The sequence below is a fragment of the Eleutherodactylus coqui genome, chromosome 1, assembly GCF_035609145.1.
Source record: "Eleutherodactylus coqui strain aEleCoq1 chromosome 1, aEleCoq1.hap1, whole genome shotgun sequence".
Taxonomy (NCBI): domain Eukaryota; kingdom Metazoa; phylum Chordata; class Amphibia; order Anura; family Eleutherodactylidae; genus Eleutherodactylus; species Eleutherodactylus coqui.
The window spans coordinates 428,493,438-428,520,707 of NC_089837.1; the positions used below are offsets into that span (position 1 = coordinate 428,493,438).

A 27,270-nucleotide genomic window follows, 5' to 3' on the forward strand; every position below is an offset into this window, starting at 1 on the left:
GACAGCCCTTCAGGAGGCCACGGAGAAGGTGATGTTGCTTGTTGACATCTTGGCCATTTCCCTATAGCAGTAATCATGTATATTATGGTGGAGTCCGAGGAGATAGCGGCCAGGACTGCAGTCTAATGTCCATAGTCACATCCTGGGCCTTGTCTGCTTACCTGGATTAGAGTTCTCCCAGATAGGAACTCTCCAAGGAGTGAATGGAAGGTGAAATATGACAGGATGGGGTATTTAAATAAAACAGTATTTTAATAGTCAAATAACTGGAAATTCACGTAAACAAAGCAATAAAGGGCAATCGTCAGAGACTTCATTTTTGCTTCCGTTGTCTTGCTCAACAAATCAAACATCTGTCATCTCTGAAAAATGTAATTTGATGAGCTGAAGTAAAGCCTCTGCGTCGGCGGCAGCTTGTAGTTCATCAATGAGATCATCCAATAGTTCCTCTCCATTTAAGAAGTCCTGTAACCACAAACAATGAAGGTGATTTGTAAGGCTAAAACCTAAAAAAGTCCACAGGACGGGTGCAAAAAGCTACATGAATCAAGTATACATATTAACCCTCCACTATAGGCACATTCATTTTTGGGCCGACTTCAACATTATTGAAAATGGTCTAGAAAAAGGCATGACAATGGCAGATGTGTACAGTAAGACAGTCATGGGGCAAGAAGAGTATTATGTCCAACATGCCTATGGGTTGTACCAAATTTATCATATTACATGCATCATTTTGATAAATTTGGCACAATTGGTCCCACTGAAATGATTGGGGTGGTAACACCCGTGCAACTGCCACTCTGTTCATTTCTCGATGCTCCAGACTCTCCTCAGGATTTTGAGGTTTGTTTCGAGTTTTCGAGGTAATATTGATCCTGGCTTCCCAGATTTAACTGCACTGATTTATGTTATTAAAGGAGTTGTCCGATTGCCAAACAACATCCCCCTATAGTGCCCAATGTGCTAAACTAACTAAAGAAGCAGTACTTACCCTGATGCCATGATCCAGCACTGCAGCCCGCTGTGGTCCCGCTGTGGTCCTGGTGTTTGCGGTGGCAGATGATGTCCCTGGAAGCCACCTGACTGTTGCAGCATCACTATTCCGAACTCCTAGGATCATGGCACCCAGGATCTGAGTGCTGATGCGAGGAGAACAGGTGGTGATGCTGCAGCCTCTGATTGGGTGCAGCAGTCAGGTGACATCACCTGCCACAACAGGGCTGCAGTACTGGATCATGGCAGCAGAGCATGGGTAAGTTATTTTGGCACATTAAGCCCCATAGGGAGAATGTTGTCCGATAACCAGACAAGCCCTTTAAATATGTTACAACTGTTTATAGTCCTATCTACAAATGTTGCAGGGGGAGTTAGAGAGGATGAGGCATGTACATATACACACACGTGTAGGTTTATGGTGAACCCCAATTACATACTACTATTAGGCCCTAACTATGTGACAACTGCTACATCACCACTTATAAAACACTAAATCTTACTACATATAATATAATCATGTAAATTCCTGAGCAATTAAAGCGATATAGCATATACCCTTAAGGTGCGGATCTCATATGATATCCTGTGGTCTGTCAGTCTGTCCTGAGTAAAGTTGTAAGTGCGAATCCGGTCAGACTGATCTCTTGTTCCAAACTGCACAGAAGATAGAAACATTATACATTGTCATGGCTTACTGGTGAGATGCCACTATATACACAATGCTAATTGGTCCTCTAACAACCAAACAGATCGCTTATTGCATTTTTAGAAAAGTGAAGTCCTTGGCAAGTCTGCAACATATGCAGATGTTATCCACTAAATATGAGTAAGGTTTTTGAAAGCCCCATTAACCTCTTAGGGACGCAGACGTTTTTTTCCCCATTTTCGTTTTTTTCTCCCCCCTTTAAAAAATCTTAACTTTATTTATCCATGGATGTAGATGTCTGAGGGCTTTTTATCTGCGGGACTAGTTGTATTTTTCAGTGGTACAATATAATGTACTGAAAAACTGAAAAAAAAATTCTTAGTGGAGTGAAATTGAAAAAAAAATAAAAATTCTGTCATCTTTGGGTGCATCTTGTTTCTATAACACATACACTGCAACAAAAATGACCTGATAATTTAATTCTATGGGTCAGTACGATTACTACGATACCAAACTTATATTGTTTTTTTTTTTTTGCTGTAGTACTTTTATTTCTTTTCAAAGATATTTAATTATTTTTAATTATTCGCTGACGCCATCTTGTGACTGCCTTAACTTTATTTTTCCGTCAACATTTTTTAAACTTAACCTTTATTTCATTTTTTTTAGTTCCCAGAGGGGACAAGAACTAGCGATGCTGTGATCGTTCCCGCAGTATGAACTAATGCCATAGCATTACATCATACTGCAATCTGACAGGCAGTTTATCAAGCCATGCCACAGGCGTGGCTTAATAGGCACCCTACAATGGCAGCAGTGGGGCCTTTCAGAAGGCCTCGGGATGCCATTACAACCCGCGATTTCATTGCGGGGGCTGTACGGGACCCCCAAACATCAGTCAGGGTATTTAAATGCCGCTGTCAGCGGTGCGACTTCTTGGAGCTGTTGCAGGTGGGTATTGGCTATAAGAAATAGCTGGCACCTGCATTGTAACAAGTGGGGTCGACACGTGTTCCCCCTCCATACATACCCTGAACATGCAGGATGTAACTGTATGTCCTGTGTCGTTAAGGGGTTAAATTATATTGCACTGTAATTTATGGCAGATTTTCAGTGCAGAATCAGAATAGAAAGTCTGCCGCTTTTGAACATACATACACATGGGAGGAGACATGATGCAGAAAGCAGCACTGCTAGTGATCATGTGCTCAGCGAGTACCAATCACTATATGGTAGCTTACTAATCTTAGCCATCAGTAAAGCGAAGTTCACTCTACGTTGTGGTTTCTGTTCATAAAGGAGTCCCCTTGGTATTGCCGCATCTTTTATACAACAGATACCAACGGCCTTCTGTCGTGGTGTCTGGCATTCTGATGGCAAGAACAGCGCCGCATGCTGCAACACAACTCACTAGTGTGAACATAACATTATGCTACTATCCTACGGTCACATTTCCTGTTTAAAATGTTTTTTAAAAGGGTCATCAGGTCCTATTTGCAGACAAAACACTTTAAAAATGGAAGAGGGCTTCACTGGCCATTAGCAACCAATCAGAGCTCAGTTTTAATTTTTTAAATTTCTTTCGGTTAAAAATGTGTACAAAGCCAACGTGATTTTCAGCGCCAAGGGAGGCAAAAGTTTTAGGACACATTTCCGCCAAACAGTATGTATTAAATTCGCCGGTCTGCCCAATACTAGGGCGACAGTTCCAGCTTGTTCTGCAGGAGTTTCCCACCTGTAATTTCCTGGCATTGTGTCTCTGGGACGATTCCTTCTTTACAATCTGTTCAAGCAGCTTTGCTCTCAGCATCTTCATGGCAGTCGCTTTGTTTTGAATCTGAGAGCGCTCTTGTTGGCACTCTACTGATAATCCTACATGGAAGCACAGAGTACAACAGTCATTTGTGATTGCCTTAAAGAGATTCACTCATCAGAATTTTGCATGAAACGCTAGCACCATAGCACTACCAGACACACACAACACTCCCTCATTATACGTATGCTAAAAAGAGACGAATGTTGGTTATATCAAAAACATATTTATTTTCTTGCACCCTGTATGCCAATGACCTGCCTAGAGTCATGGAGGAAGGCCGCTGGAGCCTCCAGTCAGTGTCCTGTCCTCATTCACACCCCTTCCACAGTCGCCGACGTTAGAGCTAGTCACGGTGCAGCCCTCAGTCACAGAAGCAGTCATGCACACTGAGGTTGAGGCGTGTTGACATTGATTTCAGCGGAGCATTGCGCATGCGCTGGAAGCCAAGTGTGGCAGCAATACTCTACTGAACTCTGCTTTTGCTGCATGCGCATGCACCACTGAAATTGTCTGTTTCCGGCTGTGGCTGAGGACCGCACCGTGACCTGCTCTGATGTAAACGGCAGGGGAAGGTGGAAAAGGTGTGATTAAGGGCAGGACGCAGTGACTCAGGGCCCTGGTAGCCCATCTCTATGACAAGGCGGTGCATTAACAAATAGGGCTCCAGAAAATAAGTTTTTGATTTAACCAACAGTCTTCTGTTTTTAACATTATGATTGGTGCAGATGGTACTGCAAAACCCAGGCCACGCACAAGGTAGACAGAGGAAGCCCCTCTCCAGCCCCCTGCTCTAAATATCCATTTAATATATGGTCCGCAGATAAGGGACATATCAGATATTGAACTGATAAAAACAAGATAGTATACGGACCCTAGCCAAAAGGCCAAGAAATTATCTATATTACGCACTATAGACAAATATAGTTATGTGAGGTCTATCACATTCTCAAATCATGAGAGTCTGACGAATTACTCATATCAGTGGGGGAAAGAATGAGGGGGTCCTTCGGATGATGTTGCATGCCAAAACGGATTGCAGAACGGCTGGCTGTAAAAAGCATCTCTAGCTTATACCTACTATGGGTAAGAGCTGGTTCCTATCTGTAAACAACCTCTGTCCCCATATGTAGGCGACTATGGGGAAGGAGGAATATGGTGTGGGGAGACCCCCTAAGTACAAAGCCTACCTGGTCTGACACTACACAGGGTCTTGACATGCCACTGTTATGCTAATGCAGAGAGTGCTGAAGAAAGCGGTTAGCCTGAGGTGGTTAAGCTCCAATTTCTCCTGTGAGTAGCCACAGATGGTGAACCAGAAAATGCTGGGCACGTGAAGAAGATCTCAGGGACAAAGGGGTAGAGTAGTAATAGTGAAGCAGTTCTGGCTTCTGTGAGAGCACCTGCTGTAGAATACAGGCCCGTCCCAGGAAGCACTGCGACACCATCCAGTGCGTTCAACAGGAAAACCTGCCAAGTCAGTGCATCCAGTGAAAAGAAGACAGTGCAGCTGCCAAAAGTCCTGCCCCAGCCAGGGTGCTTGCTGAAAGTCCCACCTCCTGCCTAGGCCTGAGAAGCCGGGGCCTACGTTTTGAGGCCTGCCCGGTGAGAGATGACGTTGACATCGGGTCTAAAGCCGATCGATTGACCAGCACAAGGCATCGGTGGGAGAGGCTCTACCACGTGAGAAGAATGCAGACTGGTAGGCTGCACAAAGTCCAGGCCTCGAGCAGACCTGCAGCTGGATCCAGTCTCAGTCCGCCATATGGAGGACCCGCCACTGCCCAGGAGCTGCAGCCAGCTGAGGAGAACCAGGAAGACAGAAAGTGGCAGGAAGGTGGATAGCAGTCAGAGTCAGTGTGGTGGGCACCAAGGACAGGCAGGAATATCTGGGAACACAGAGACTGCAACAGATGGTGGAGTACAGTGCCAATAGAGCTGGGTTTCCCCAGAATTGTTAGGAGGAAAGATCTCAGAACACTGAAAGAAAAAAAAGGTCTGGAGGATAGAGAATTGACCAAAAGAGGGAGGGAAGGGGGAGAGTGGGGTATGGCACCATACATACCGAAAAAGCATGCTCACCTCAGTCTCTTTGCTTCGGCTCCCCGATGTACCAACAGGGTCACCTCTATAGTGACTGTCACATAGTGGTGAGAGATTGCTGGAAATATGAGGAACAGGCAGGAACCTCAGGTGACCCCCATGGTTGGCGGGATACAGACTAGTTAGTGCAAGTCTGGTTCACTTTTTTTCTTGAAGGAGGGAGTAACAGTGTCTGATGCAGCACTCTTTGCCCTCCCCACTTGGGGATTATCAGGGAAGTTAGATCATCCCCAATTCCCGCCTAGAGGGGAAAAGGTAAAAATAACAAAAAAAGAAGAAATGACCTGCAGAACAGGAGGTCTGCCTCCTACGGACACTGAGCTAAAACAAATTTAGCTTAGTGTCTGTAGAAGGGGTATAGCTAGTGGGAGGAACTAACTGTTTTTGTACTTTGTACTGTCACCCCCCAGTGGCAGCAGCTATTCCACAAGGTCTTGCTGTGTTCCCCACTGACATGGAGGAGAAATAAAGTTATCCACTATCAACAGCATAGGGGATGGCTATATGATCGGTGGAAGTCCGACAGCTGGGGGAAAACAAGAATCCCAAAGTCTCCATGTGAATGGGGCGGAGGTCATGCATCTACTTCCATCGCTCCATTCACTTCAAAGGGAGTGCCAGAGACTGTTAAGTACAAGCGCTCAGCATTTTCTGGGGGCTCTCATTCATGTGGGTCCTACAGGACCATCATTCTTGGAATCGGCAGGGAACCCATGCAGTCAGACCCTCACTAATCAGAAAGTTATCCCCTATCCTGTGGATACGTGATAATTTTACATTATGGCACAACCCCTTTTAAGACGGACTACTGATTTGGCAAAAATTATTTTAAAGGGGCAAGGTGTGCACCAAATTTCATGAAAAAAAAGGAACTAATTCACCAATTTACCTGTATACATTTCAAAGTATTTGTCTACTAACATTGGACTTATTCCTACAGTAGCACCGAAAAAACGTTTTTTAAGAGGTGACCCTCGTGTTATTTAACCTGTAGCTCTCTAAGCTTAACACAATGCTATACCCGTAGGAATGTGAACGATCCTCACTGCGCTGTCCGTTGTATTGACATGTTGTCCTCCAGGCCCTTTGGATTTGAATGTATCGATTCTCAATTCTTTGGAGTCAATTTTAAAATCTACCTGGAAAGGAAATACAGATAAATATCGTAAATCCTAAATGCAGGACTATCATATCAAACTCTGAAAATGAATGGTTCAGCCACTTACATTACCTCATCAGGCTGTGGAAGTACGATTACAGTCATGGTCCCTGTGTGAATCCTCTGCATCCTAGAGGACAAGCCCACCTGAGGAATCCTCTGAACCCTATGAATCCCACCTTCATACTTCAATCGCTTGTACGCACCTTTACCTGCAATGCGTGCAGCAGCGTGGTGTAATCCGCCTGCAATGTGGATGCTATGTTATTGGACAATTTTCACTGAGGCTGAGAAGAAGTTTATTTCTTACATTATGTGCCCTTCACAGTATAAAACACAACTAAAACTAGATTTTATTAGAAATATTAAAATTAGGGCTGGGAACACACAGATATACGGTAGAAAGAACTCTACACGCAGAAAAGGGGGTACCAAGAGCAGGAGCGTGGGTTTCTAAACATACGACACACATAACTGAATAGCTGTAATTAATTATTGTTTCAGGGGGCCAGTAATAGGGATTCCCCAAAGACACTCCTGAGCCCGGTATAATATAGGCTAGTTTCTTTCTAGATGATGGTAATGATGGCATTGGTCAAAGGTATAGGGATCTGATTGAAATTAGCTGATCAGTATGTTAGTATCATAGTTAGGTCAGTTCCATGTAAGTGAACGGACTGAGACAGCCAAGATAGCTTCATTCATTCACATTGGTTCTTGGTTCCCCTTCATCCACAGTAAACAGGCAGTCATTCACAGATGAACAACTGCCTGTTTAAAAGGGCCGATACATTGTTTCTGCATGCAGAAACTGAACAACCAACAAGTGAACCAATTCTTGTTCGCCGTTCATTATGCCCGATGTTAGCACTGTACTACCAAAAATTACTAATACCTAAACCATTTATGAAGAAGTTGGTATAGAAAAAATATGATTTTTGTACTTAACTTAAAATCTTTTTCGTGTCACTGTGTGATATAGCTGAAGACTGTTGGTATAGCTACTGCCACTAGGAGGTGGACACCAAGCAAAAAATGGTTAGCTCCCCCTACCATCTATATGCCTCCTGCAGGCACCAAACTAGTCAGTATGTACAAAAGCAGTAAAGTAGGATAGAAAAGCTAAAAACAGGCAACATGAAAAAGTAAACCGGTCTTACAGTTAAAACCATGTGCAAGTCCAGAAAGCTCAGGAGTTGGAGATTGTACTGACGGCCATGGACCGTAGGTTAGAGTAATAGTTATAGGCTGACAGTTAGGGCAGTGCAGGAGGAGCAATAGGAAAGGGAAGCTAGCTGCCAAGTAGAGCTAATAGCCAGGAGGCGTATAGCTATTAGAAGGAGATAAGAGCATCAGCCTCCTCGTGGCAATAGCTATACCCACAGTCCTCAGCTGGGCTCCCCAATGCAACAAGTTTGGCTTACTGACTTCACAGCCCTGCCAGAAGCCAAGCCCTGCTAAGAGAAGCTTGTGTTCTGGAATATCCCGGGATTACTGTACATAAACAGTCTATTCAACTAAATTAGGCAGTGCAGAACTACTTCTCCTAACTTGCTTCAAGAGACATACTAGTAAACATAGAGGATAAAACAAATATATTACCAGAATCATTTGGGCTGAAATTCAGAATTTCAAATGACCAAGACTTGTATTGAGCATAATTTCTGTACATGTCAAAAACCTCAGCGGTAAACTGTTGGCAAATGTCACCTGAAAAGACAAGTACATATAAAGTTGGCATAGTGTGTACGGCTCTGTTCAGGCCTCATTATTGCTCCCATCAAGGTTTGCGCTATTCCTTCCTGCACATAATGTTGGAAATTAATGGATTCCTGTCGAAACAGAGATCTATTAGTCTCCTTTTCAGCAGTTTTCAATAACGGCCAAGATAGGTTTCATCCAGGTCCCATCCAGCGGTGCCATTTTTGGGATTTTAAACAGAAACCCTGACGGGCCCCTTGGATGGAAGCAATAATGATGTCTGAACAGCGCCTTAAACTGGTGGGCAACAGTTTCTAAGCTCCTTAATATTCAGGCGCGGGTTATAGAGTAACTGTAGGACCAGAACTTTGTTCGTAAAATTCACTCAAAATCAGATACTTTGGAACTATTTACTTTGTAGAAAGTTATATCGTCTACATTTTTTCACCGTTTTCTTCTTTTTGTTCCAAGTATAAATAGATTTTGACTTATTTATGAAAGCCATGTTTCTATAATCTATATGAAAGCTGTGAAAAATAGACCCCTATTGGGCTGAAATGCTGCCTGTATGCGGAAAGTGAAGAATAAAACGAACATAATGAAAGAATTGCTGTGGTCTTTGTTGTGATACTTTTTTGAAGATTTGCTTGGGGATCGTGAACTAAGTTCTCCAAATACAGACATCCAACTTACTATATAGATCAACTGTTTAAATAAAATAAGGGCACTGACCTCCAGTAGTTCTTCCGGACACAACCTCTAACATAGCATCATTCATGTCATATCTTTCCTGAGGCACAAGAAATCGTAACACCTAGAGAAGAAAAATCTAGGATTTGAAGCACTTAAAAAGCAATTCTTTTTTTAATTATTCTTTATTTATTCAAGAAAGGCATGCACAAGTTCAACCGACAGGGTTGTAATAAACATTTGTTACAGAGAAAAATAGTTGAACAATGTTAATTGTTACAGAAGCAAAACGTTTCTTGATTATTTTTTTTTAACTGAGGTTGGGATGGTGAAAAAGGTGAGGGTAGGAAGGGTGTGTGGAAGGGAGGGGGGGGGGGGGAGGGGAGAACATCTATTATTATATTATAACCTCTAACTCCAAAAGAAAATCATGAGACGAGTGAGATATGCAAGTTCTGTTTGAATTAAATTGTAGCTGAATAGACTGTATGCCATTTAGTGGGATGTAGAGGAGGGGGTGCCTGGCCATTGGCCCCATACTTTTTTGAATTGTTCGTGTGTTCTACATGACCAGCTTGTCATTTCTTCGAAGCGGCGAATTTCGTTTACCTTCGCTATCCATTCCGTGTAGGTAGGAGCTGTTGGTTGAAGCCATGCTAGAGGGATTATAACTTTCGCTGCTGATATGAGGTGAGTAATCAGATTGGTTTTTGAGGGCTTATAGGTTGCTGACGGTTTTGCTAAGAACACATGTTTCGGGTGGAGAGTAAATGATCTGCGGGTTATTTTGCGTATTTTATTTTCGACTTGACTCCAAAAGGGCCTAATTCGTGGACATGACCACCATATGTGTATAAAGAAGCCTACATGCTCATTACATCTCCAGCACAGATTTGTGTTAGAGAGTTTATATGCGTAAAGCCACTCAGGGGTTTTGTACCATCTAGTGATAAGCTTATAGTGGTTCTCTTGTAATTTGGTTAAAAAGCAATTCTGACAAGACAAATACACTTTTTAAAAATATATTCTAGTGCAGCGATTCCCAACCGGTGTGCCACAGCACCCTGGTGTATACTGTAACAGTATATTCACCTTCTTTGCTTTTCGGTCCGGCCTGACCTCCAGTTGCGAGGGGCGTATGTAATATTATAGATTAAGGCCGCCTGCAGACAGGCGGGTCGGACCCGACCCCAGCGCCTGCAGGGAGGAGCGCGTACTCACCCGTGCCTAGCGGCCCCGGCTATTTCATGTGTCGGCTGCCGGGCAGCCGGCGCATGCGCAGACCGGCGGCCGGGTGAGTGACGTTTCTGTGCGAGGCTCTGCGAGCCCCGCACAGAAATAGGACATGCCGCGGTTTGTTTGCCACGCGGCCAAACCGCGGCCGTCTGCATAGGAGTGCGTATTGTAATGCACTCCTATGCAGGCTTTCAGTGGCGGAAATACCGTGGATAATCCTGCCGCGGGATTTCCGCCCGTGTGCAGGCGGCCTTACTTTTTTTTTTTAATGTTCAATTATACAGCATAAGAGGAACTACTGCTGATGGGCACAACAAGGGGGAGTGTTTTTACTGATGGAGGGCTACAAGGAGCAGCATTATTACTGCAAGTTTCTCCCAAACTACTGCAGAGATCCACACAGCAGACACATCACTGCAATCAGTGTGACAGGCACTAGACTACCTTATGCTACTCTAAGTAAGGAATGCTAAAAGATAGTGACAGATTCCCTTTAAGGCCGGATTCACATGAGTGTATGTGTATTTGCGCCACATTTTTGTGAATTGTGTTTTGCGTACGCAACAGCATCTTTACTGTACTCTTTGCACACAGAAGTCTTGCACACCTGCGCGTGCAAAAATACATGAATTGATGCTTTCAGCGTGAAATCAATGGGTTCTAGTTTCTGCATATCGCGAGTGCAACTTTTTCACATGCAAATACATCCGTGTGAATCTGGCCTTAGGGCTTATTCAGACGACCGTATATCGGCCGGGTATTCACGCCGGCCGATATACGGCGTCCCTCTCTGCAGGATGGGGGCGGAGCTAAGTCCCAAAACCTAGCTCCGCCCCACCCCCTCTCTTCCAGCCTCCTTCCCCTGCAGAGAGGGACGCCATATATCGGCCAGTGTGAATACCTGGCTGATATACGGTCGTCTGAATAAGCCCTAATGCCCTGAAAACCCCTACAATATTTATTCCGAAATAGATAAGATATTACCACACCTCTTCTCGCAGTTTACTAATGTTTTGGATCATAGACTCCTTCTCTTCCTCCAGTATCTCGTTTTCCTCCCTGGACTTTAGATCTATACAGAAAAAAAGTTATTTTATTGAAATATATGAATAATACAAAAAGTTGTGAAGTCACTTAAAGGGAACCCGTCGCCAGGTTCATACAGGATGGTATAGGTTATTCTGAAAACCTGTGGCATCCCTGAATAACACATGCAGCTCTGCAATGTACGTTCCTGTCTGTGGTTCAGACGGCGCGAGGGAGCGTTCCCACAGGGTTTTTCACTACGCTGTGGGATCCTGTCTGGGGGTTACATCAACAGGTGCTGAAAACAGCATTGTGACAGGACCCCTGAACAGAAAGGAACGGAACCATTCACTGTTCACCATTCATTCTGGTTATATTTAGAGTATAGAATAATGCAGTTGCCTACGTTATCCTATACTTCAAATATAATGGAAAGCCTATCAAATGGACACCAAGAGGATGTCCAGTTCAGTAATGGCAGTCAATAAGGTTTCATTCGTGTGCGTTCCGTCAGAACCGCAGATGATATTCCACAATGCAGTGAAAAACACCGTGTGAATGCTACCTAAACCTGGTGACAGACTGCTTTTAAACAAATATGGTTTCTCTTGGGCTGCTGGGCATGAAACATACTGCTATGTGCAGGTCAAGTTGCTTCCTCCTAAAGGGTTGGGCTCATGTAGACAACACCTTTTTAAAAAAAAAAGAAATAGGCCAAGTTTAACTTTACAGATCTAACTTTTCCAACTCCTTGTGATCAGCTGTTATCGCTGTGTAAAGCTACATAGAAACGCATTATTGTTCTAGTCCGTTATTAAATGCCATTATCTGTCATAGTTAACAGATAAGCTGGAAGTTGTAAGGCAAAGGATACAAAAAGATACAAAAGATGCTGAATGTTCCTAGAAGTGCAGTTGGGAGAATAGTTCACAAGCCCAAAGTTAAATGAACCAGGCTACACATCCTGGATGTGGCAGAAAGAAGAGCCATTACCAACTGCCACCAGACTCCTGAGAAAGTGCCCAAAAGCCCTCAAGTGACTGCAAAAGACAAAAAGCAAGATTTGGTGGCAGCAGGCACTGAGGTTTCCACTTGCACAGTGAGATATATACTAGTAATTGTTAGGAAATTATAGTACCAGTGTTTCTAGTGGCCTAATACGCCACACAGCTCTGCTACATGCACGTCACACACACAGCACTGCTACACACATTGTTCATCCCATCCAACAGGGATCAGAAGCAGCACAGCACTGGAGATGAAAGATCTGTGATGACGTCATGCTCTGACCATGATCACGACGGTAACGTCATCAAAGGTCCTTCATCGCCAGTGAAGGAGTTACATGCTCCACTCCTTATCACATGACGGTGATATCAAAGGTCCTGCATCTTTGTGCAGATTACAGGCTGACTACAAACTCCCTGCGGCCTCAGTTGCTATGAAATACTAACGAACACCTTACCAGGCAGAAGGACCTTTGATGTGATCAGGGGTGGAGCATGTAAGTCACTCACAAACTCACTCACACAGGCGCAGATGGACAGGTCGTTGTTAGTAGTTTAACTGCTGATGGTCTTCATGCTTGAACTCCAAGAAGTACACCTCTACTAACCCAAAAACACAAAGAAAAGTCAGCTCAAATATGCTTAAAATCATATAAATAAGCCACAGAAGTTTGGAGATTCTGTTCAGTGAAGCAATGAAACAAAACAAACTTTTCAGGCCTATGGATGAGCGGTACGTCTGAAGGAGGAAGAATGAAGCAAACGCTGAGAACACCACCCTGCCCGCAGTGAAACATGGCGGTGGATCTCTGGGGATACTTTTCTTCCTCTGATACTGGAAAGCTGCAGCATGAGGAGGGCAAGATGGATTAAATCAGGAAATCCTAGGTAGAAAATGTCATGTCTTCTGTGAGGAAGCTTGGAGGTCATTGGCCTTACAACAGGGAAATGATCCTAAGCATACCTCAAAGTCCACCAAGGTTTGATTTCTGAAGAAGTCCTGGAGGTCATCACAGTCAATAACCCCATAGAAAAGCTTTGGTGGGATTTGAAGAAAGTGTTTGCAACACACAAATCCAAAAATATTAGTGAACTGGAGACCATGTCTTATGAGAAATGAGCTGATTTCTCAGGAAGCTGTCAGAAGCCGGTGTCTGGCTATGCATCATATTTGAGGCAATTCACAACAGCAAAAGTTGCGCTACCAAGTACTTAAGATGCTTGTCATGAAGGGGCTGGATAATTTGGTTACTGCAGTAGTCATTAAAAGTAGTATTGTGTGTTAATTTGAAGAAACCACTTGTTCTTTAAAGGCCCATTTAGACACAACGATTATCGCTCAAAAGATGACTTTTGAGTGATAATCGTTGTGTCATTTACATCGCAAGGTGATCGCTCAGATGCCGAGCGATCACCTTGCGTTCCGGAGCATGCAGAGAACAAGTAGGGTGCCGCTTGTTCTCTGCATCCAGCTGTACCCTGCTGGAAGCGCCCAGCTGTCATACAGCTGAGCGCTCCCAGCGGAGAATGCAGAAGACAAGCGAGGTGTACCTGATTGTCTTCTGCATCCAGCCGTTCCCCGCTCCGAGCGCCCAGCTGTTGTACAGGCGAGCAGTCTAAGCGGAGGATGCAGAAGACAAGCAGGGTGGCTTGTCTTCTGCATCCAGCTGTTTTCTGCACGGAGCGCTCGGCTGTTATACAGCCAAGCGCTCCGTGCGGGGTATGGAGAACGCAGCTGGACCGCTGTGTCTTCATACTCCGCCTGTCATAAGGGAGCGGGATACAGCTGAAACAATAGTATCAGCTGTATCCGGCTGGGAATCCCTGATAAGGCTCATCGTTGTCTTTCAGCAGGCTGAAAAACAACGAAGAGCGACAGCATAACGAAAACTGCACGATGTCAGTGCAGTTATACACAACGATTATCGCTCAAAAGACGGCTTTGAGCGATTTTTGAGCCATAATTGTCGTGTCTAAATGGGCCTTTAGTTGTGTTGAGCTATTTAAATTGTTCTTGTTTTGGGTTTTTTTTGCAAACAGCTGAATTTGTTAAATACGTCAAATAAACCTAATTTGTAACAGGGAGAGAATAATTGTAATTGCAGCTCTATTTAGTGTACATCATAATGCAAATGGACACACGGCCATAATAAACTTACCAGAAAACATTGCTTCCAGTTCTCCGACTTCACTTTCTGCTTCCTGTATTGCATGAAGGAGGGCACTGAGCGATGACAGTTTAGTATACCGCTGGGTGAGAGCTTTGCGCTCCTCATCTTTTAAGGTAAGACTTAATGTCTGACGGAGCTCTTGGTGCTCCGTGATCAACGACTCCAAGTACTTCTGCAACATCTTGTTTTGCCATAAAGAACTGAAGCCTTGAGAACAAGATCGTCTTAAGTGAAGTCCAGAAAGGCTTAAACTTAGAAATGTGTTCCTGTTGGAGTGCGACGCTACAGAGCGCGGCCCTGTAAAAGGCGTAGTACACAGTCTCTGCAGTATATAAGTAGGGGCACACGTATGGAGAGCGGACACACGGCTCTGCCATAAGGCAACAATGGGTAGACGCTTCATTCTGGCATTTCCTGAAATAAAGGGGAAAAAGTCCGATTTTGTAATGGTATAAACACATCCGCTCATTTCCAGAATATCCTGCCAATTCGTTAGTGTATTGTCCTTGTCATTCCTGTAGGGAGCAAAACAAACATACTAACAAAGCTCCAGCGCTGATTTATACTCGAGCGAGTAGTGCCTTATGCGAGTACCTGCCCGCTCGTCTCAAAAGATTCAGGTGCCGGCGGGGGACGGGGAGGAACAGGGGGGGTGGGGGGGGGGGGGGGGATTTCTCTCTCACTCTCTCCCCCCCTGCTCACTCCCACAACTTACCGCTCTCCCACGCCAGCACCCGAATCTTTAGAGAGGTGCGGGCAGGTACTCGCATAAGGCACTACTCGCTCCAGTAGTTTGCCTTAGCGAGTCTGCTCGCTCGTCTCTAATCTTCAGCCTTCGGGGATCTAACGTGTACGGACGGCGTTATACAACAAAGAAGATTAGCGGTCTGTGAATAGAAAGCAGTGCAATAAAGGGTAGCACGCTCTCATGACAGCCAATCAAATCACTACTAAACTTTGGGAACGGCTTTGGGCCACTTTTACACTTCCAAAGTGAAATCTACAGAAATAGCATAATGGAAAGATTTGTACCTCTTCTGTCTTTTCATCCCACAACTGCTTCTGACTTACAATGGTGATGCCAAAATACTCAGGCCTCATGTCCACTGGCACGCACGGATTCCACTGTTGAATCCCACAGCGGAATCCAGTCGTGCCCGCGGACATGGACAAGAAGATATATTTTCTTACCTGTCCAGATCCAGCGCGGGTCTCCTCTGTGCCGGCCGGATCTTCTTTCTTCAGCACGGCGAATGCGTCTTGACGTGCTGGACGCATGCGCAGTGCAATTTTATATATATTTTTTTTAATCTGCTTTCCATGGATCCGCGGCAGTTCCATAGTGACAGCTGTGGCTGTGCTGATGATCGGAAGGTTAACATTGACGTCAATGGAACCGTCCCGCGGGATCCGCAGAACAATGGAGCATGCTGCAATTTCTTCTCACGCGAGCGATTCACACGCGTGGGAAAAAAAAATATTTTTTTTTTAAAATCACATCCACATGCTTTTTACTGTTCTGCGGACGCTAATGCATTCCTATGGGCGGTTTGATTTGCTTATGTCCTGCGCGGGTTCCACTAATCAAATCTTCCCGTGGACATTGGGCCTTAGTCACATACTGCCATATGAGAGCGGTCTAAGGCCCTGTTCACACAAAATAAAGTCAGCATTGGAAAACTCTGACATCGAATCATATCATAATCTGCGGCTGCCTTTGATTTCTGCCACAGGTTTACATGTGACGATGCTGTAGTCCCGCACACAGATTTTCCCCTGATAGAGCTAATCCACAAGCAGATTCTGTGTCAAGAATTGACATCCGTTTTTCCCATGATGTGCATTCTAACCCCACAGCCTGCATACCCATTCAACGCAACGGGATACTAGAATCACTCGGATTCCACTGTGAATTGCTGTGAGAGACCCGTGAAAAAGAAACTGTGTGAAGAGAGCCTTAGGGTGCTATTACACGAATGCCGCTAATGTTCACCATTTGCCCTTAATTGCTGGGCTGCACCTGGACCGCTAAAAGCAGCTCGGCAATTATCATTGCAAGTGTAATTACACCCCAACGCCATTTTCACGCAGAATATCGTACGAGATTTGTGCGTTGTGAGGCGAACAAATATGAACCTCATTCTTTTGAATGGAATAAGGTTCATCATACACGTGAGCGATGCTTTTCCAGCATCATGATGTGGGAAACAAATCGTAACACGCCCAATCTTTGGGCAGCTTTTTTACGTGACATATAGGGCAATTTTTACCCAAAAGTAAAGTATGGGAACGGGTTCCTCATTTTTGTTTTTGATGTTTTGATATATATTATGTATGGTTTCGGATTACAGGGCTCATACGGCAACGGTTTTGGTTGGCGTCAGCTTTGGCTCTTTTTTTTTTTATTTATGTACATTTTTTAAAAATTTTTTCTGTAATTTTTTTAAATTACTTTTGTTACTATTTTTTTTTAACATCTATGTCCCCCATGATGTCATACAAAACCTCTGTCATACTTCCCCTGTGGCTAAAGGCAGCCATACGAGCTCCAGTTACAGGGAAAACATGCCCCTGCAGTCCCAATAGTCACTGGCAGAGATGATCAGGGTCTGCTAGGCCCCTGCCGCTCTGCTGTAGCAGGAAAGATCTGACGGTCATGTGATCACTGGGTCGCATAATGGAAGTTATACTTCCACTTTTTAGTACATGGAGCTCATTGAGCATTATGTGCCCGGGAAAGGGTACATAACTAAAAATTATTTTTCCAGCATGATGGAGCACCATGTCACAAGGCAAAAGTGCTAAGCGGATTGGTGAACAAAACATTGCAATTTTGGGTCCATGGTCAAGAAACACCTCAGATCTCAGTCCCACTGAGAACCTGTGGTCAATTCTCAAAACCAAGCTGAACAAACAAAAATGCAGAAATTGTGATGAAAGTCCAAACACTGCTTATATAAGAAAGGGTTGTAATTAGAGATGAGCGAACCTACTCGTTTCGAGTAATTACTCGATCGAGCACCGCGATGTTCGAGTACTTCTGTACTCGGGTGAAAAAATTCAGGGAGCGCCGGGGGGAGGCGTGGTGGAGCGGGGGGTAGCAGTGGGGAACAGGGGGGAGCCCTCTCTCTCTCCCCCTCTTCCCCCCACCCCCCGCTGCAAAAAGGGGCGTGGTCAAGTAGGTTCGCTCACCTCTAGTTGTAATCAGTCAGGATTTAGCCCAGAAGCTGATATCCAGCAGGCCAGGGCGAATTACAGAAGTCTTTAAAAAGGGAGGGGGGGGGGGGGGGGGTCAACACTGTAAATATTGACTCTTTGCCTAAACTTGATGTATTTGTTACTAAAAGTTAAATAAAAGTGCTGAAATGCTTATAACTGAACTTCAGTAACCATAGAAACATCTAAGAGATCTAAAACCGCTGAAGCAGCAAACTGTGAAAACCAAAGTTTGTCAGCCTCCAAACTTTTGGCCGCGGCTGTACATTTCTGGCCCCGACCACCAACTGCGCTGACGGGGGGGGGGGGGGGGGGGGGGGGGGGGGCAGAGGATTAGCTCAGCGGCAGGGATCCCTGACGACCGACCACTGATGACCTATCCGGAGGGTGTTAAGCAATCATAAAAGGGGGACGGATTAGGGTGCAAAGAGTTTTATAATATTGGAATTAATAAGTGATGTTTTATTATAGGATACCGCACGTCCTTCTGGGGTTACTGAGAGAGGAGAACAAGTTGGTACTGGGTGAGGGTGGCCTCACACCTGCCCTCGGAGCTCCACTGCGTCTCTGGATGGCGCTGACCAGCGCCAGACTGACCCACTGACTATAATGGGGTCCGCCCGCTTTGCGCCCAGCTGTCTGAATTTGGACAGAAGGAAAAGCGACGCATGCAACATTTTTCTCCCAGTATTTTGGGCCAGCGGATCCAATGTCAGATGTGACACCGGCATCAGCCAGATGTCATTACTGTCATTCCATAACCTACTTGCAGGTATGATACGTGCTAATGGCTAACTACACTAGGAGGAAAAATGCTGAGCCGCGAGTCCCCGGCTGCTCCACCCCCCCGGTATAAGAAGGTACGGGGAGCAGCACATGCCTGGTACCCTGGAAGGATGATCCGACCTTCACGTGCTGCTGATCACCACCCGGCAAACTCCCAGCTCACAGGACCAGGACTCCAACTCCCAGAATACACAGCGAAACCTCTCCCAACGGAAGCCGGGAAGTGTCAAATTCCAAATCACACTAATAGGCCGTAGTACTGGACAGAACCAAAACCGCTAATCTACAGGAGTGTACGGAGCGCCTCACTGGCAGTGTGGAGCAGGACCGAACAGAAGGCTGCGGCTAGACTACAACACCGAGTGACAGGCTACGTCACTACTGGGCGCCCCGCGTCATCACTAGTCGCAGCTAACGCATGCGCACCGTGTTCTCTTGTAGTGCGGCCTCCGACAGAGGGGGATTCTTCCTGGAGACCCCCGAGAGGGGCGGGCGGAGCACGGAGCCATCATGCCGGTTGTCACCCTCCCCCCTAAGGAGAACAACCTCTTTAAGAGGATCCTGGTGAGAGCCCCAACCCTAGTCCGCAGAGCTCGCACTCTAATCCCCTGCAGTCCTCTGTACAGGAGCTGTCATGCACTAGCACTGTAGACACACAGTGACATAAAGTACTACATGTCCCAGCAGCTACCTACAGTCCTGGGTGTGAGGTCCCCTCACACACCTGTCAGCAGGACTGTGAGCACATCTAAGGCCGGGCTCAGACGAGCGTCCGTAATACGGGTGACGTTACAGCGTATGCCAGCGCGGTTGGCCTCCATATTGGTTTTACGATCTAATGGGAAAGCACTGATCCGTATTTGCCCATTAGAAAATAACGGCGATACAGAAGTAAAAAACGGGAAAAATAGGTCATGAGGCGTTTTAAAAATGGCTGTGAAAAACACGTGTGTGGATAGGTTTACATTAGCTGCAGCGCGCAAAACACGGGCCAAACACGGAGTTAAATATGGTCATCTGCAGCGTCCTGAGAGCCCGGAGGAGAGGTGACAGCCGGGGAGCAAGGGCTGGCGGCACAGACCTCCTATAACAACCGTATCCGGCCGCGTACTGCAGAAAGCAGGGTCTGCACCGCACAGTGCGCTGAGCGCCCGGATCCAGGTGACTAAGGGCTCCTCACAAGCGGATTGGCGCTCCCCAACGCGGAGAATAGAAACCATTGATTACAATTGGTTCGTTCTCACTTCTCTTATCCCTAAAGGGGATATCGCATCTAGACAAGTCCTGTTATCCCTTTTATATGTGGATGTCCGATAGAGGGGTTCTTGCTCCCGCACCAGAGTGGAGAATCACTATTAGAGCTTTGCTCTGGCATGGATGGACACTTACATAAACAGCCGGCATGTAATACTTCTTTGGCTAGCCACAGTTTCCCCGGCGAGCTCAGCTGTTCACCAGGGGTTAAAAAATATCATTGTATAACAAAAAGTTTTGCAACTTTCTAATATACTTTCTTGTGTTAGAATTTTTTCCTATTCTGTTTGCTGTCAGTGAAAGGGAGCATTCATCCAGGGACTGGAACTGTATAGACTCCATACTTCCCACAGCTGAGAGATGTGCGCTAGTAGTAGGTACAACAGGATAGGCAATTCTTTAAAGGGCCCGTTAACATCATGTAAGGAAGGAGCATGCAACCAGCGATGACGTATTTAATGTATACCTCTCACTGGACAATATTTGGGTCATAGCAAGATCTCTAGTCAACCCTTCTGCTATTGCTTTCTAGTCAGTAAATCGGTATGACACCTGTTTACACAAAAATTAAAGATTAACGATGATTTTTAGGTCCACGGGAAAGATCTATTCAAGGGATAATCTAATGATTTACTGCTGATCATTGCTTTGTTTACATCTAACAATCATGCAAACCACTCAATCTAACGATTATTGGCATGACAGCTAAACGCATCAGCATCTCTCGTGCCCTAATGGTATTGTAAACTGTATCAGCCTCAGGCTGCCGTGGTCACATAGCGCTGCTGCAATCCTGAACAGATGAACTTTTGTGAAGTTGTAGTTCTGTACAGTTTTTTAGCGTAGGGATGTAAACAAGAATGTTCCCATCCAGTGACCCCCTAAGGCCTCATGTCCACGGGGAAAATCAGATCCGCTGCAGATTCTCCATGGAGAATCTGCAGCGGGTCCCTCCTGCCCCGCGGACATGAGCGCCGAAAATAAGAATTTAAAAGTATTTACCATCCGGCGCGGGCGGAGAAGATCAGCTGTTCCTCACGGCCGGATCTTCATTTTCGGCCGGCGGATGAATTCCTGACGCCGGCGGCACGTCGCCGGCACGTCGCCGACGTGCCGCGCGCATGCGCCGGGCACATCCGCCGAGCCGAAGCAAGGAAGATGCGGCCGTGAGGAACAGCTGACCTTCCCCGCCCGCGCCGGATGGTAAATACTTTAAATTCCTATTTTAGGTCTCCCGCGGATCCGGACGGCTTCCATAGGCTTCAATAGAAGCCCGCGGGAGCCGTCCCCGCGGGAGACCCGCACGAAAATGGAGCATGGTCCGGATTTTTCCATGCTCCATTTTTTTTAAAATCCCTTTTATTGACGATCCGCGGGTATTTATCTACCCGCGGGTGGTCAATGCATCCCTATGGGATGCGGATCCGCATGCAGGAAATCCGCTGCGGATCCTAAATCCTATTTTGCCCGTGGACATGAGCCCTTAGAGAGATCTTGATAACGGGGATTAATTGATGCACAAAGTATTTCAGAATTCTTTATTATACAATTAGTTACATTAAACTTGACCATTTCTTTAGCTCGGGTATGGCCTGTACTTTTCTACCTGTTATTTACCAAGCAAAGATGTGCTATACATATCGGCATGCAGATTGACGAATTTCTCAAAGAATGCTCAATACACACATTGGATGCTTGTTTACATGGCCTTCACATAGGCATATTCAGAATACATGAGGGACATGCAATCTTCCATATAGTCATTCTACCCCCCCCCATACATGGTTATCACTGTTGGCAGCACATCCGCTGTAGGCCCAAGCAGATGCGCTGCCAATAACGATAATTTTTGGTGCTGCATAAAAGCTGTGGTCACCTGACAAGCCAGCGTTTACTTATTTCTCAAATATATTGGCGCACCTTCACACAAGCAGACGATTCAGTGTACTGATGTTGATTCATTCGTGATCATGTGTCCCTGTAAAGGCCCTTGAGTTCTGAATTCTCCTGTTACCAGACAGCAGTTTGTTCATGCTGCGTTTCACTTAGATGTCATTCTTTTTTATTTCTTAGAAATGCTACGAACAAAAACAGTATAAGAATGGACTGAAGTTCTGTAAGATGATCCTCTCCAACCCCCGGTTTGCTGAACATGGAGGTGAGATTCTGTGAGATACGGAGACTCTGACATATTTCAGTATCTTCTCAAAATGCTTACAGGTTCCCAGTTAAATTATATTAACCCCTTCCCGCTCCAGGGCATACATTTACGTCCTGGAGTGTATTGGGGTACGTATGAAGAGAGGTCGCAGGGCGACCTCTATTCATACAGCACGGGCGTCAGCTGTTTATTACAGCTGACACCCGCGGGCAATAGCTGCTATAAGCTGCGCGGCCGATTGCGGCTATTAACCCTTTAAATGCCGCTGTCAGTTCTGACAGCGGCATTTAAATCCCGCGAACGATGTTCAAGGGTTCAATATGCCCCCCTGCGCTGAGATCGAGGGAGCCGTGCAGTTGTCATGGCAGCCGGGGGCCTTCTGAAAGGCCCTAGGGCTGCCTTAGGAGACTGCCTATCAAGCAATCCCCGTGGGGTGGCTTGATAGGCTGCCTGTCAAATTGCAGTCTGACGTAATGCTGTAGCATTACGTCATACTGCAGGAGCGATCAAAGCTATGCATGTTGTAGTCCCCCAGAGGGACTTAAAAGTAAAGTTAAAAAAATCAAGTTTTTTTAATTGTAAAAAAAAAAAAGTAATAGTTTACATCACCCTCCTTTTGCCATATTTATAATTAAAAAATCTAAATCATAAAATAAAAATAAATATTTGGTATCGCCGCGTCCGTAAAAGTCCGATCTATCAAAGTAGCGCATTATGGGGAACGTCGTCTGAAAAAAAAAATAAAGAACGCCAGAAATGCACTTTTTCAGTCACCCTGTCTCCCAGAAAAAATGCAATAAAAAGCGATCAAAAAGCCGTATGTATTCTAAATTGGTACTAACGGGAACTAGAGGACATCCCGCAAAAAATGAGCCCTTGCTCAACTACATCGACAAAAAAATTAAAAAGTTATTGCGCGCCGAAGATGGCGGCAGAAAATATTTGAAAAAAAATTAAATGTCTTTAAAAAAAAAAGAGTAGTATAGTAAAAAAAAAAGCTGTACAAGTTTGGCATCGTAGCAATCGTATCGACCCAAAGAATAAAGTTATCATGTCGCTTTTGTTGCAGTTTGTGCGCCGTAGAAACAAGATGCACTGAAAGATGGCGGAATGTCATTTTTTTTTTTCATTTTACTCCACTTAAAATTTTTTAGCAGTTTTTCGATACATTATATGGTACTTTTAATGAGCTGGATTATGGTTTTCTCCAGCAGGTTTCGGGGTATTTTGTAGCTTCCAAATTGTATAGTGTGCACACATCATCGACCAGATCAGACACAAATGCTGGTCTAAAACCGGGAGAGTCTCTACACTGTGTAGAGGCTCAGGCTTTTTATTATAACACATGATAACCGCCCTTTAATGGGCGTGCAACAGATTACATCAGTAACATATAAGATTCTCATTTGTCGGATCATATAGAATCTCCCGCCTCTCTGCCCACCCTTCCTCAAGTCTTGATGTAGCGTGGACTTTGTCCTAGCTGAAGGAATTTCTGTGTTCGTGACAAAGTCATTGTTTGAGAGGTCTCTGTGTTATTTAAGAAGTTTCTGTGTGGGGGCAGGGCTGGGGAAACATCCAAGATGAACACAAGCAATAACCTATAACACTGTGATTTAACTCTTTCCTTATGCAGCAGAGTTCCACATTAGGCTGAAGTCATTACAATAGCATAATACATTTGGTTTATACAAATTAATAGACATTTTATACTGACTAATCATCATGTCTATCACAATCCCCCCTTAAAATGTCTATCCTCTAACTCTCTATCTAATTTTCACAGTTCTCTGCGCGTGAGCCTATAATCGGAGCGCGTTGAAGGTTCGTTTTAGGGTCTTCAAGGGGGTGTAGGACTTGTCCACTCCTTCTGGGGATGCATCCTGCAAACTCATTGTGGGAGTAGCTTTTCCAGCATCAGTTTCACAGGTCTCTCTGACACAGGGGATAACACAGCAGACTAGAACGAAAAAGGTAATCATCAGTTCACATACAACAGCGACGCCCGTCTGTGCCAGGATACTTTACCACCCGCTCATCCATGGCGAGTGCTGGTCCCAAAAGTTAGCTCTTTTTAGTTAGTGCGGTCAGCTTCTTTAATGGCAACTGCGTCTTTACCCGCGGGTCACGTGTCGTCTAGGATGTAGGTACAACAAGTCTCCCCTATCATCTTACAGACGCTCCCCTTTTTAGCTAAAATCATATCTAAGGCCATTCTATTTTGAAAAGTCATAGTCGAGGTAGGTCCTATTGGTCGACTAGTCCCTATAAGGCATCTCTAGTATAATTTATAAACCGCTGCTAATTATAATAAACATAATTAATCCAGTCAACGTTTATTTACCATAATGATCAGGAAAATGGACTCGATTCTAGTTTTAACTTGGTCTCTATTTTTTAAAACTCGTCAGGTACCCCCCTTGGCTATCCTATGACGTCAATGTATACGTGTAGATCAAAACTACCACCAGGGGTCTCTCTTCTCGCTGTAGTATAATGTTACAATACTAGTAGTGTGCACAGGTACGCACGGCCTGGGACTCCCTAATCTTCACCCACACCAATGTCCCTCCTGGAGATAGTCCTAATGGTGAACACGTCCAGGCCGCCAACACTGACCCTGCACTACCTAGTGACAAGACTGGAAGGAACCGCCGTACCTATGCGGAAAACAAGGATAGACCAACATGACAGGATAACCACAAAACACAGACTGAGTTGGATCGAGATAAATTAACTATTGGGGGTAACCTCATTATCCTCAATGCTGTCTGACAGGATGTGGAGGAGCATAAGGGCTTTACTAAGGCACACTCCCCTGTCCAATTACCCTCCAGGCGGGTCCTCTACCTCATGTCTCCACAAAGCCAGTAAACGTCTCCTAAGGACTGAACCTGATTCTGGATCCATTCCCCTCCTATCGTACCGTAGGAGGAGCAATACCCGTTGGTGAGTTCCCCAAAAATCTCCCTCCACCCTGCCTATTTGCCTGGCAGGTGTAGTTTCCAGGGTAGTCAGTAATACTCTCTCTGGTGCAAAACACTTAAGTAGTTATAGAGTATTCCTTCTTCCACTTCTCACAAGTAGTGTAATTAGCGGAAATGTTCGTGAAGAGACTAATAAACCACTCTTCAGCATCTACAGGGAGATTTAGGGGGACCATCCCCGAGTGTAGTCGGGCACTACCGCACACGCAACAGTTAGACTTGTTGCTCCTGTAAGCATTGTACCTCATCAACTCCAACCAGAGATTCTGGTCAGAGTAGCCAGTCGCTACTGTCAAGGTGTCCTCAAAAGGTAGGGTTGGCTATGATCATCATGTTCGTCAAGGTCTTTATCTTACGGCGGAGGGGGTTAATTATGGGCAAGGGACTAAGTGAAGGCTTCCATTCGGGTGCATCTACCATATCCCTTATTTTAAACTTCCCTAAGGGATCTGTCCTCCCGTACCGGTATGTCCCCAGACTGTAAGTCCCCTGTCCTCCGGGCTTGGATCTCCCATGGTTAGTGTAACAACCGCATTAAAACCAAGCAACATACTAAGTTCAGCCTTCCAATACCTGCTGTCATTATTCTCAAGAAGGGTTATACGACTAATTAGGGATTTCCCGCTCTTATCTTTCTTATTTAAGGCACTTCGAGGTTTATAGGATTAGTCTGTTCCTGCGTTCCATCCCACTAATCCCCAATAACGGCAGTCTTCTCCCCAGACGTTATCAGTGGCGCAAACATATTGTATTCCCCGGGTATATAAGTCATATAACCAGCTGGACTGAGCTAAATCTGGCCTGCGGTGGGATCTTGCGCCTAGACACGGGACCACAGTACAATAGTCGAAGGAATATGCGGCTACTTGAGCATTGAACTAGTTATACTAGAAGGTAACCATACCCTCATATTCTTCCGACTAAGGATTCCAGTTGCCACCCTCCTCTCTCACTAGCCCTAACCAGAGTAATGTCTTTGGCACAACTAAGACTGGTCTCCCGGATCTGAAGCTTTCTTACAGTATGAAGCATGGATCTATGTAAGTCTTTCGGCTAGTTTCACAGCTGTGGCAGTAGTCAGAAGCACCTGGTAGCGGCCATCAAATCGGGGCTCAAGAGGGTGCTTCCTGAGGAACTTCTTGACGCACACCCAATCCCCAGGCTGCAAGATATGTGTCCCAGTGTCTGCCTCTGAGTCTGGAAGAGAACACCTGTGCATAGGCTTTGGTTAGTTCTTTAACAACGGAAATCACATACTTAGTCAACGCATCAGATTGTAATTGTAACTACTGAGGATAGTAACGACCTAGCCTTGGGGCTAGCCCAAACAATCTCGTAGGGAGATAATGCATGATCCCCCCTGGGTTCATATCTAACACTGTATAAGGCTATTGGATGACAGTCTTTCCAAAGTGGCGTCATTTTTAAGTATCTTACTTTTTAGCGTGCCACTACGTCTCTCCACCTTTTCACTACTCTAAAAGTGGTAGAGTATGTAAAAGGCCTGGGATACACCCAGAGCAGACATGACATGTTACATTCACCTGCGAAGTTTGTACCTCTGTCTGACTCTGAATCACTTCTGGTACCCCATATTCACAGTTTACCTCGTTCATGAGCTTCTTTGCGGTTACCTACTTGTTTGCCTTGGTAACAGGGTCGGCCTCCAACCTGCAAAGACATCAACAACAACAAGCACGTATTCATACTTCCCAACAAGTGGGAGCTGAACGTAGTCAATTTGCAATCCCTGAAATGGGTAGAGTGGTCCCGGCAAGTGTGATGTGGCAAATTTACTTCTGCCCTGTGTCACCCATGGCATAGATCATGCTAAACTGGACAAATGATGCAGCAGCTACAGAGAACCCAGAAGTCGCCCATCCTCTTTCAAGCGTCGTCGTCATTGCTGCTTTACTAGGTGGGTCTTTCCGTCCATCAGCTAGGCCATCATGGGATACAGGAACTGTGGTGGGCAAGTGCTGTTGACTGTTCACCATACACGGTCCTGTTTCTGCTGCTCCCATATTAGTCCATTTATTCTTTCCTTCCTTGCTGGCTTGTAACTGTAAAAGTCTTTAACATATCAAAGTCCGAATTTTTGTCAATGTCCAAAGTTTTTACCACTGACTCATGCTGTCAGTATCTTTTCTTCTTTCTTCCACGGCTTGAGGGCCGCTGCCTTTGCTGTGCTGTTGGCGAGGGTGTCGTCTCTCGCCTCTCCAGTGTAGGAATCGGTGCGAACTCTCAACTTTGTCAGGTAGAAGTAGGGCCTCCATGCGACTCTGTACCATTCGCTGCACCATTCTCAATTGGTT

The 27,270-nt window shown here is 45.3% G+C and overlaps 2 protein-coding genes and 1 non-coding gene across 7 annotated transcripts in view; 1 reads left to right on the forward strand and 2 right to left on the reverse strand.

The window, feature by feature from the left end:
- Positions 1–233: 233 nt before the first annotated feature.
- Positions 234–20,851, reverse strand: MTRF1 (mitochondrial translation release factor 1). Of its 5 annotated transcripts, none has more exons than XM_066581625.1 (10): positions 20,810–20,851; positions 14,540–14,965; positions 11,337–11,419; positions 9,154–9,235; positions 8,323–8,430; positions 6,793–6,965; positions 6,583–6,700; positions 3,381–3,517; positions 1,555–1,653; positions 234–465 (listed from the first exon to the last, which is right to left on the reverse strand). In XM_066581625.1, exons 2-10 carry the CDS (start codon positions 14,952–14,954, stop codon positions 346–348), a joined length of 1,335 nt encoding a protein of 444 aa, XP_066437722.1. In that variant the 5' UTR covers positions 14,955–14,965; positions 20,810–20,851; the 3' UTR covers positions 234–345. The 5 variants fall into 5 exon arrangements, with proteins under 5 accessions (XP_066437722.1, XP_066437690.1, XP_066437717.1 ...); XM_066581593.1 differs by lacking the exon at positions 20,810–20,851 and adding an exon at positions 18,674–18,943; XM_066581620.1 differs by lacking the exon at positions 20,810–20,851 and adding an exon at positions 18,655–18,943.
- On the reverse strand, positions 4,169–4,357 carry LOC136593954 (U2 spliceosomal RNA). Its single transcript, XR_010788406.1, has one exon. It is a non-coding gene; the product is annotated as a U2 spliceosomal RNA (small nuclear RNA).
- NAA16 (N-alpha-acetyltransferase 16, NatA auxiliary subunit) overlaps positions 18,889–27,270 on the forward strand; it is a 46,632-nt gene continuing 38,250 nt past the window's right edge. Inside the window, exons 1-2 of the mRNA XM_066581576.1 lie at positions 18,889–19,117; positions 21,881–21,965. Coding sequence (XP_066437673.1) covers positions 19,064–19,117; positions 21,881–21,965 — 139 coding nt within the window. The 5' untranslated portion in view covers positions 18,889–19,063. The remainder of the gene's footprint in view (positions 19,118–21,880; positions 21,966–27,270) is intronic.